The sequence below is a fragment of the Micrasema longulum genome, unplaced genomic scaffold (genome assembly GCF_059751315.1).
Source record: "Micrasema longulum isolate JH-2025_06_02 unplaced genomic scaffold, ASM5975131v1 h1tg001213l, whole genome shotgun sequence".
Lineage (NCBI taxonomy): Eukaryota > Metazoa > Arthropoda > Insecta > Trichoptera > Brachycentridae > Micrasema > Micrasema longulum.
In genome coordinates this window covers 470,768-483,596 of record NW_028278400.1, presented here as the reverse complement: position 1 = coordinate 483,596, position 12,829 = coordinate 470,768, and the positions used below count along the sequence as shown (strand labels likewise).

The 12,829-nt window shown below is 29.9% G+C and overlaps 1 protein-coding gene across 1 annotated transcript in view; it reads left to right on the top strand.

The window, feature by feature from the left end:
* The window catches only part of LOC148276474 (connectin-like), a 116,456-nt gene that overhangs the window by 46,249 nt on the left and 57,378 nt on the right, over nt 1-12,829 (top strand). The window contains exon 2 of the mRNA XM_088234194.1: nt 1,546-2,646. Coding sequence (XP_088090320.1) covers nt 1,584-2,646 — 1,063 coding nt within the window. The 5' untranslated portion in view covers nt 1,546-1,583. The remainder of the gene's footprint in view (nt 1-1,545; nt 2,647-12,829) is intronic.

Sequence of the window (12,829 nt, the reverse complement as noted above, 5' to 3'; positions counted from 1 at the left end):
GCGAAAATTCAAAACGACATTCACTTGAATAAGATAGCTTTTTCATTACTGTATTACATCTAAAAAATGCAGACCGTATCTTAAATACAAAAACAATAAATAAGTTGTACTAATAATCGGTATGAATAATGACTGTATTTTATTAAAACATTTAAGTTTGTAAGTGAAAATTCTTGATGGAAGTTCATTGTAATTTATTATATAAATAAAAAACGAGTGATACTTTAACTCACACATTTGGAATATCTAGTGACCGGTTTCATCGCTTTCGCGACATCTTCAAGACTGGTATCTTTATTAAGGAGTTCAATGTATTTATACAAAACAGAGGTAAGGATAGACAATTCAAAACTAAATGAAAGTTATTTTTTTAAAATTTTAATAATGATCCCTAAGATAAAAATAACTTTATTTAATATATTTTCATATAATTTTGAATTATCTATCCTTACCTCTGTTTTGTATAAATACATTGAGCTGCTTAGTAAAGATACCAGTCTCGAAGATGTCACGAAAGCGATGAAACCGGTCACTGGATATTCCAAATTTGTGGATTAAAGTATCACTCGTCTTTTATTGATATAATAAAAAAAAAAATTTTTTTTTTATGAAAGTCAACATTTGAATTAAAATCCGAAATAAACCTAATTCACACAATAATATGTTTAACACGCTTTGAGGGAGATAAATGAGTACTGGCTTATGTACGATATATTTGCTTTATTTCAATTCCACAACATATTAGTTGATGGACCGTAAAACATAACTTCACAAAATGCACTCATGTCGCAACAGATGTGGACAACACGCCATATTTTAGGTGTAAAGCGCTAGCTATAAACATTTCAACCCGCTATACAATGGGACAAAATAGATTCGCGTGCGTTACCTAGGGTGGGTTTCAGTCGACCTACTGGCAATGTGAAATTAGGTTTCAGACTACTATGGGTTGAAAGTTGTATGTGGCTTTGATTTGTAATTAACTTTATTATAAAATTAAGAATTTGATGAACAGTATAACCTTTTATAAAAATAATATTGTTTTTTGATTTTAGATTTTAAATAAAATACGTGATAATCAAAAATAATAAAAATTAAATCTTTTTTTTTTATTAAGGAGTTTATTTTTTAGTTCAATAGTAAATATTTTTTTCCAATTTTCACGCAGTAAAAGCTTTTCTGATTCCAGACCTTGTACGAAGGATTTCGTAACCAATGTTAAATTGTTTGTTTTATTTTATTGGTCGAATTTTATTTTTTAGTGGATTCTCTGAATCAGGCACGCACTTCGTATATTCACATTTCGCAAAATGTCGCCCACAAAGCACGTTCAATATTCCGTGTCTATTTTATGGACATTACTGTAATAAATAATTTCAATTACTGTACGGCGCTTTTACACCATATGTTTATTACTGTTTCATGGTCGCATGAAAACCATTTTCATAGAAAACACAGAATGAATTTGCGACTTAAATTGCCCATTAAATCCGTTTTCAATAAACCATTTTTTCCCTTGTAATTCATGAGTGTTTTTTTTTACAGATTTTTCTTCGTGGTGTCCTGTTTTACCAATCACAAAAATGGTTGTAAGATGGTTAAAAATTTCGATCCTCTCATTATACACTCTGTTGATTATGCAAGATACCTTAGTACAAGGGCGGCATACAGAGAGAAGGCGCAAAGAGAAATCAGCGGGACCCTTAATTCACACGCACAGACCCAACATTTGCGACATTTCTGACAGAGATTCTAAAGTTCACTGCTATTGCGAGGAGAACCAGGCAGCGCAAAATGCAAGCAAAGCAGAATGTTGGGTATTTAACGGCGGCTTACTGAATGAAGATCCTATTTGGGCTGCTTTCGGTTCGCAGACTAATCTAGTTGAACTCAATTTCAACGTCAGGGCTGATGGCGGGCTAAGCTTTGTTCCAACGAAAGCGATAAAACCATTGAGATATCTAAGAATGCTGACCATTCAATACGCAAATATCGACGAGGTAACTCCCTTTGCATTTGCGAACCTGACAGCCTTGAAGGAAATATCGATGAAAAGAAACAAAATTGTAGGACTTCAGGAAAATGCTTTTGCAAGCCTTTACAATTTGACAACCATAAATTTAGATGATAACAGGATTACAGAAATAAAAAGAGATTCTTTTTGTAATCTACCCCAGCTGCAAAAACTTTACATTATAAACAACAATATAAGCCTGCTACATGACGGCGCTTTCAAGCACCTGACGCAACTGTTAGATTTGGAACTGGATAAAAACAGTATTTCAATTCTCACTAGAGAATCCTTCGACGGTCTCGCCAATTTGAAACGACTTGATCTTAAGAACAATCGAATGAGCATGATTGGAGATTTCACTTTCACCGAACTATGGAACTTGCAAGAGTTACTTTTAGATAAAAACGTGCTGCAGTTTATATCGGAGCGCGCTTTTGATGGACTATCTCAATTAAAGCGATTATCCCTCAGTGAAAATCGGCTTTCTTCTTTAACTGGAGGATTATTTGAAGGAGTTCGCGGACTAGTGTTTTTGGATCTACGCAGTAATAGTCTCGAAACCCTAACTTTCGAGAATATTCGGCCAATAATCGACAATTTGAAAAACGTATCCAGCTACATCTATCTTGATGGTGAGTACCTACCTTTATGTTATTGTCTAGCTTTTTTATTATAAACTCACGACGTAGTACTCCTTTTTATTTTCGTCTCGTATCCAGTTTGATCCTAGTTTATGAGAATGAGATAACAATAGTTAAAACCGCTTTGTTTGCAAAGGGCATTATATAATTTAGTTGTTTACGGTCGGATAAGTACATCGTTACGCTAGCGAATTCTATTGTGACCGTAAAATGACTTAATCTCTCTGCGATAGCAAGCTTCTGATCCCCCATAAATTGAAGAAACACACGTCAAAATCATATCCCATCTAAAAAAATCAAGGTAGAACCATTCGCATTTATTTTTCTGTAAAATATTTTAAAAAAAAAATTTTTCGAATTTCATTCGTTTTGAAAATGTTTATAAATGTATAGGACAAATGTACAAACAAGAAGTGTTTCTGTAAAATAAAATGTATTCGCTGATCATTTAAAAGAAACTAATTATACTTTAGACGGTAAAAATAGAGTAAATAACTTACATTTACTTGCAATATATATGTAGGTTTGAAATTAGTGCAATTTTAAAAAAATTAAAAATTTCAATTCTGTTGAAAATTATGGACTTACATAACACAAATGACAGAATAAAATATTTCAATGAAAGCTCTTTAAGAAATCGAATTTAAATATGTTTATACGAAGAATAAATGTACTTACTCTATCTTATTCATTTTTTTTTTTTTAATTGAACTTAAAATGTTTACTTTAATAAACGCTTTCTCGAAGAAACAGCCTATGATTGAAAACGGGTTATTTGAAAAAACGAATAAATTTGATTATGTAATTTTGCATACAATAAATACATTTGTTGTAAAAGTATTTAACTTACTAAATTAGCGATTGCAATTTCAATTATTTTTTTTTTTAATGCACTTATACCATTTACTGGTATGTTTCATAATATGTTATTTTATTTTACACACGGTTTAAGGCCTTATTTAGGAAAAAAAATACGTGATTATAAATGTACTTATATAAAAAAATTTACCCTTAAAACAATATCAATAGGTACACATATTCAATGTACGTATAAAGTACAACATTTCAGTTAAGTTAAGTTAAAAAAAAAAATCAAACACCATTTTATAAACATTTGACACTGACATTATAAATTTATACAAATAAAAAGGAAATAATATTAAATAAGAAAATAAAACAGTTAACAGACACAGTAATTAATATATATTTATTTATTTAATAAACATAAAGAAAAGTTAAAGAATTATATTGCGAGTGAAAAAAATAAATTAGACTCATTTTATAACTATCAAGTCCAGAACCAAAAATATCTGCCTTGTCATCATACTGCTTACCATATTTGTGGAGCCTAGAAATAGGCAATGTGTTTATTCGATGCTATAATTACGTTACAAAGATTTGAATGATCCTGTAAAATTATAGGAAAAACTTTTATTTCTTCATTTTATAAAATTATTTTATCAATAACAAATAAAGACGGTTTAAAAAAATAAATGTTTTCTAATTTCTTCTCAAATTGCATGAAATTAATATTAATTAAATTAATTGACAATTGATATTACAATTTACACTCTGAAATCGCTACATCCACATACAAAAAAGTATTTTATAGTTTATTATGACATGTACATACTCGTATATGAAAAATGTGATTTTTTTAAATTAATTTTTATATTTTTGTTGTTGGATAATTTAAATAATTTCAAAAACGTTAAAAAATACTCGTATGTATTTTGATAAACTGACAAGTTTTTTTTTTGTATATAACACATTAATGTAGCGAAGGAATCGACACTTGTATATTTACACAAGTGGGTTATAATAACATTTTTTTTTTAAATATGGCATTTGTATCAGCTCATATAAAACAGTGAGTGTTTCCCCATAATGTATAACGGTACCTTCCCTGCCGTACATTTTGTGAAGTTGACACCATTATACATCACCCTATGAGTGTAAAAGCAAACAAATATAACATGTATTTATTCAACATTACGCTCTAATATTACCGTATCAAGTTTCTTTGTGTCTTTCTTAAGCTTTTATTTAATGTAAACATAGAGTGTGTAATTTATTTTTATAACTCCGAATGTAGAAATAAGGGTCGCAGTAATAGGCATTTTATTTGAATTGAATAGTACTGAGCCGCTTTTGTAAATTTTTATAACGGATGAATGTCGTTTTGAATTTGAAATAAGTCAACATATAATTTATAAAAGAAAAGTATTTACAGTTTTACGTAACAAAAATATGGCTGACTGCGTTTTTTGTTATTTTATTTACAAATTATTTGCAATCCTAATGGATTTTTCCATAGTGATATTTTTATAATATAGACAAATATAATTACTTTTATTCTAGATTTGCAAATGCTGTTTTTAAAAACACGTACGCATAGCTTACTAAGCTAGTTGCGTCCAGATATAATGACCTTTTCCAATGATGGTTAATAAAGCTGATCTAAGTGCAAAATGTTTTTTAGCCATCTTGCCTTTAGCTATGTTCCATTTTTAAAGAGATTCACCATGTTCGTTGAAATAATTCAAATTTTTTATGGTTTTTTATACAATAAGAAAGTATCAAGTATATGTTTTTATATTTTTGAAGTTTTTTAATAGTCTACAAAATACTTACAAGTAGAAAGAATATTTTTTGGTGCTTTTTAGTAGCATAAAAAATATTTTTGAAATTGTAATTTTGGATTCCCGCAAAATCGGTCATTGTATTAGCCACGCCCCTAATACGTCTTGAACGTCTTCACAAATCTTGACGTCACAATTATCAATGCCAAACATGTCGCGTTTTTCTAGTGACATCTTTTTTAATAATTTCTTTTTAAAAGTTATATTTGAAAACTTTTCTCCACAATACCCATATTGATTTTAAAAATACAATTTATTATTTTAAATCCGTTTTATATATTTTCATCGGCATTTGTGGTATGTGATATTTCCCTATTCTTTCTCCTCCTTAGCGCCACCTGCACGAAATGATATTATATAGGGCACTTTAAATTTACCAAATACCGAATTAAGTTCTGTGTCCAGGCAGATGAAGAATACAGTGTTGTGTGTAAAATAACATCAGAACCCTGAAGGAGTGATTTAGACACAATGGTTGCAGCTCGCTGTTCTGAGCTAAAAATCCTGAATAAGGAAATTGAGTAGAGATAAGTCCGCATCGTTGTGAAGTGGGGGGTGCGTTTGTTTATAATTTTTGAGGTTCGTGGTTTGATTCATGGAAGGGAAGATGAAAATTATTGATGTTAAAGGTTGTTTAAATTTCGATATTTCAATTTGAACATATTTTATTGTTTGTGGACTGGCGCGTAAGCGTAAGACTTGATATAACAGATGATCAAAACACGCTGGATTTGGTTTACAAATTCGATGAAAATGAAAAAACAATGATTATGATGGACATATTCCAAATGGTTGTATCCCAACTCAACAAAAGACTTGTGGTCTCTTTGATTTAGAGATACGTTTTTTTTGTATTTTGTATCTTTGCATGAATAAATAAATAAAAATGTTTAAAAAAAACATTTTTTATATCATAGGAATTCGTTATATGATGTTTCCATAACAAAATAACAATCTTCAAAAAGTTTTGTCTGAGAGAAAAAAAAAACAAATTGTGTATTGAAGACAATATAAAAAGGAGCTTTAACAAAAGTTCTTACGCCTTTTGTATCCTAAATTCTTCAAAGTAGGTATTCCACTCGATTGAGCAATATGCACCCTTACAATGTATTTCATATTTCTGTGAGATAAAAATGTTCCGATTGTTAAATCAACTGATATCTTTAGGGGGATGTAATTGAAGATTGTACGTATCGGGTTACAGGATAAAAGGAACAATTTAAAACATCCTTATACATCCGGTAAAGTTGGTATGTTAGACTTTAATTTTATTTTATTTGGAATACCAAAATGTACTAAGACATACACAGAACAGATAATAATACATATTATTTTATTTATTTTTTTATTATTCATTTATACAAATATACATTTTACAAAAAAAAAATAAGGTCCCCCTAACTCTCTGAGGCCAAGAGCTATGTGTTGAGTTGGGATACAACATTATGGAAAGTGGAAGCATTCGTATTATTAAAGAATACCAAAAATAAAAATGAAAACATAATCATGAATTTTAATAAACATCTGGATAACACGATAAATAGTACATAAATACATGTATGTATATGAAATATCTCGCAGCAGTCTCCTGCAATGGTCTCTTCCTTATTGCCCCGGTTCTTTAAAAAAATCTGAGCGTTTAATGAATGAGCACAGGTATTTATAATTTTTTTGTCGATGTAAACATTTTTTTCCATTTTTAAGGCCCATGGGGCTTAGAAATTTAAGTGATATAAAACACAAGTACATAAAGAACAAACGTACACGAATTTAAATAAATTGTAGAAAAAAAAATGTTTTTTTTAGGTTTGGAGAAAATTAGTATAAGAACGCAAATATTTGAAAATTCTTCTATTCTCTCTTATCATTCGTTGATTCATATGAACCAGTAACGCCGTTCAAAGTAGTTCGTTTTTATTGAAATACTTTTGTTTTTTTTTCGTACATTTTTAAGAAACTTTGGTGTACAATTTAATGGTCCAATTTTTATCGCGCGCAATAAAGCATTTATTGTATCCAATTTCCCGTAGTTCCTTATTGCTTTAGCGTTCTGGATTTGCCAAATAGGTAGTTTGCCTACCAGTTTAATTAATGAGATATCATAGGTAACTTGATGACTCTTCTTTCTTACTCAAAAAATATTATAATGTATAACAATACTATACAAGACAGTTATGATTACAAGACTGATTGTAGATTGGAGAGAAGGAAAAAAATCAGGCGTTGCCTAGTTGATAAAATAATTCAGATAAATTAATCTCGCTCGCATGAATAAAGGTTTCAGCTCCTTAATATCATATAAATCAACGAATGGAAGAATTGAAGAAATTCAGATGTTTGTATATATATTGTCAGAATAGTGAATGGTTTGTAGAGTTAACCACCCAACGACAGATCATAAGCCTGTTAAATGCCTAGACATAAAAAATGCGTTCTCAAACGTTCTCAACGTTTTCAATCTAAATTCAAAGATATGGTACAGGCAAAAGAGACGGATATTTTTTTAATATTTCTATGCCTACCGGTTTCAGGGCGTATCCGTCGCTTTGTCAGGACACCCATTGAACTAATATGCAAATTTCACTGTGCACCTTTACCGTTGTTATTGCATAAAAATGTCAAGCTAACTTGCTGATTTAATACCACATGCTTTTAATAGCCAGCACTAACATTCGCTGATTTTATTGAATGAAGATGTTTGATGTTTTGGGAGAAATATTTAGGAAAAGTGGAGAGGGATGGAAGGGAAGATCATCAGTTAACTAGGTAAAGGGTGACCATTAAAATGGAACGCTTGTTAAATCGGTGCCGTGACAAAGACGTGGGTACGTTTCGAAACCAGTAGATATAAAAAAGCCGGTAGGTTTTTATACACATAAATTTAATATCATTTTACAAATAATAAAAAAATTCAAAACAAAGTTAATGCTTTAAATATTAATAATATAAATACTTTAACAATATTTTGAGTTTGTCCAAATTTTTGTAGACAAGGACTGGATTCAACTCCCTGGGGAGCTGTTAATATTAACATATTACAACAGAGAGATATTACAACTTCACAAACATCAACAGATGAAAGAATTGAAGGAATACAGAATGGGGAATGTTACACAGTGTGTAAAGTGGCCACTTTTACCAGCCATCGACAAGTTATAAGCCCTGTAGATGCCTAAACTTCTATATTACCTTCTCTTAAATGTTCTTCATCACTGTTGGAATATGTTAATAAAAATACTTGATTTATATGCAATCAACGCATAACCAATTAAAGATAAATTGTTGAAAAATTGTTTATTTATTAATTTATTTCAAAGAAAAAATAAAATTGATAAAATGCACATATACAGGAGGACAAGAACTATTCACGAGAACCCGTCACAATTGATCTTTACAGGTCACAGTGACGTCAGGAGCTTGCATAGCAATGACCCCCACCTCTAAGAATAAGAAATAAAAAAATATATATACAGGAAGGATACAGAATTTTACTCAATGTAGGTGAAATTTCTTGCTTTTCATTTGTTCTTCATTTTTTATTTATATTTCTTTTTACCTACATTACTGACTTCATTCAACTGGTGCATGAATAATTATTATTCGTCAATTAGTTGACTTATTTCATGTAATACGATCAAAGCGGCCGGGCCTTTGAACTATTTATCCACTACAGAAGATAATCAATAACACGAAACCTAACATGGAATAGTAATTTAGGGTTGCTCCTTTGGTAATTTCTCATATTCCTGGAAGCATCAATCAGACAGCGGAACATAGAACATCAGTCTACTGGAAATACCGAACAGACGAATTTGCCAATTTTCCAATATTCGGTACGTTTCCTATCACCAACGCGATTCTATGAAAGTTACTTAAAAAAATAACAGGCCTTTAGATACTTCAATTACTCTTTACTCTTGTGTGGCAACATTGACATAAATATGAGTCTACAAAGAATATTCCTACTATTATTTGGCATATTATTTATTGCTCCTATTTCTTATATTTCTTACTATAGTATTTATTTATTTATTTTGTTCATTAACGCCCAAAAGGCATTTACAAAAAATAAAAATGAAATACATGCTAACATACTAAATAATTAACAGAATATACAGAAAAAAATTGTGAAATTAGTTAAAAAAGATATGATAAAAAGTTTTACAAAGTAAAAAAAAAAATAATAACAACAAAGGCATGCAAGAAAAAACAGTAAGCATATAAACAAAAAATGCAAAGATATAAGCTTATGAAATAAATTCTGTAAATCAAACAATAAATAAAGTGTTACGGTAAGCAAGAAAGACATTTTTGAGTTAAATTAATAAACAAGCAAGCATATATTATCACGAAAAAATAAGAAATAAAAATATGTATCTATGAAATGCGTATTTGCCAATACTACAGTGCAACTTGATTTAATAGCAAAAAATAAAAAACAACTATAAGGTAATAAAAATAAACAAGTAAGTATTTTTTTTTTGATTTATGAAATTGAATTGTCAATAATAGTTTGACGAGCAGCTACAAATAAACTTGATATTGTTGACTTATAAGATGGTAAAGAATTGGACAGAATGTCTGCAGCCAGTGAGTTTCTAGAAAACATATCTTAATTATCATTTCAATTATGATTTATATATATATTCTATTTCTGTTGATTCCAATGATACTCCCTTTTTGTTTTGTTTAATACTTCTATATTTTACTATTATTTGGTAAATTTTATTTTTTTTATTTGATAATGTGTGATTCTTAACTTGTATATTTATATTTTAAAAATTACTTCTGATTATCTTTTTTGCATTGCATTTTTTGGAATTTTATTATTTATTACTTATACCTTTTTTTCTAGATTGTTATTCTTTTGCATCACATGTCATTATAATTTAATCTAATTAATTTTACTACTTATTTTTATTGTTAATTATTATGGCTTGACACGGGCATAGCCTAAAAAGCATCAATTACTCCATTAATATTTAAACTTTGATGTGTAATTTAGATGAATAAAAAAAAAAAAAAAAATAAAAAAAAACTTGAAATATGAGTGTATTAGAAGCAAACTTAAAAATCTCCATTGAAGGAGTTACTGAGATATTTGCGATAAACTTTGAAAAAAGAATTGTGAGATTTGTAATAATTATGCTTCACCAACTCAATGGAGAATGCTAAGTTTGCGGAGTCAGGTAGTACAATTAAAATCTGTTTTTGCAAGATTTAGAGACGGTTTAGAATTACGCTATTATTAAGGTAGGTAGGTGTTTATGTTTAGTTTATTTTGGCATCAATAACTATTTTTTTTCATTTTTGGTGGAGATTTCTTAGTTTGCTTCTACTACCTTCATATTTGTGTTTATTTATTAAATAATAAAGTTGAGGCCTTAATTATAAAACTTTTTTATTAAATTACGAAAAATAGATAATTAAACATAAAATAAGTTTCTTAGGCCCATGTTAAGTTTTGGTTTTTAAAAACAGCGTTTCCAAATATTCTGCATGCAACCTTACTCTTGGTTCCCTGAACATAGATATAGTAGAGTTCTTGAACTTTTTTTTTATGTGCTATTTATATATACAATGTACAAATGTTAGTCGCGCTAAACCCTTCATGACACCGAGAACGAACCATAAGATGTTCATTCGCATTAACATCAAAATACAGTTAAAAATGACGCGGTAATAGGTGGCGGGTACGATGATAGGTTACTTCACCGTAATAATTGATTTCAGTGTTTTACACTTGATTGGCTGTCAGGATGAAGAATTTGGAGCTTACCATGTCGCGCGTGACGCAGATACGCGTAGGTACTAGTGTTCTTGCCGCGTTAAAAATTCACGTAAAAATCTGTAGCCGGCCCGCTCCGGAGGCAGGGGCGTATTATTTTGGGATACCAATTACAGTGAAGATGATTTATTGTCTTCGACGAATCTTAATTCAATCACGAACGAGAAAAATGTCACCGGAATATTTTATTACGCAATGGCCATAAATTTCTACTGAAAATGTGTTGACGTTCCAATTTGTAATGACTTTTAAATTATCACAGAAAGATGAAGCAGGCGAAATGCGATAACAATAATAAATTTAAGAAGCGTTTTTGATCGAATAAACACTGATTTTTTTTCGATACGTTTGTAGATTTTTTTATTTTTTTTTTGCTGTGGAAATATTTTCTCTACAAAACCATTTCAATGATCGCGTGTTTTCTCATCAATTTTGCTCGTACTAAAAATCAATGTTTTTCTGTCAATGAACGCGTTGTTCTTATGTTTAATTTCACAAGCCGCGAATTGAATTCAATTTTACTCTAGTGTTTTCATTGCTCTTTTCACTCTGGATTTGACAAATTATATAAAAAGCTTTTGTCGGACATTATCATTCTTCTTCATGGCCATATTGCAAACACAAATTGTGGCAAAAGTTTTGTTTTTTTAATATATTTTAAATTCCTTTACTAAAGACTATTGAATTCTTATCGTGGTATTGAAATGTTTATAAAATTATGTGGTATTTAAATAAATACATAAGTAAGGAAGACTAGATAATCAAATACTTGATAAGATAAACAATATCTAGTTTTGTATAAATTTTATAATTTCTATATAATATTTACCAGTCTGAAGAAACCTGTTAGAAGGTGAAAACGCTGTTTCTATTAAGATATTTTAATACCAAATTTAACGACTTCAAAAGGAAATATTTTTTATCATTTTCTTATCCGCACCCTTGGTGATGAAATGCATTGGTTAACTATATGCATTTTTGTTTGACCATGATCTGTCACATGAAAGTAAGTTCATCAATATTACGCTTCCAATGACAGTCCAGGAACAATGGAATATTGCAGTTAAAAAATCCGATAAAATCAATATTTCACGTCCACTGTGCCAGGAATGGAACTCGGTAACTCGATAATGGTTGGCGAACGCATCAACCACTGCACAATGAAGCGGATTTATTTCTACTCGATTGTCTTATTCAGGATTTTTACTTGAGAGCAGCCATCGACTCAAAAACACACATGCAGAATTCTGTTTCTATTTTGTTTTTTTTTTTCTCGTCAACTCTCTATTTTAAAGGCATTATAGGCTTCATATAGAGATGTTAAAGAGAGGATATAGAAGAAAGTTATAAAAATTAACTACAACACCCAGACCCATTAAAAAGAAATTCTTTGTTTTTTTCCTTGCAACTGGCGTTAATCGAACCCGCGACGAACGCAATTTCACATACATAACTGCATTGCTGTTCATTCACCTGAACATATAGTTTACAAAGAACAAACATATAGTTTGTAAAGACATTCAGCTTACAAGTTAAATAATGTTAAAATCGACGTTCAATGAGAACTGGCATAAGTTTTTGACTAAGCCATATTTTCGGCACAATATATGGCCCGCAATCGATCTATGGGTTAATGTAGCGGAATTTATAAAAGTTTTTTCTCATAAATCTCCCGGTACAAAAAGGGTTATTAGGACCTGTGTGTGTAGGATTCCGTTTAACGTTTTCCGATCCTAACGTAAAC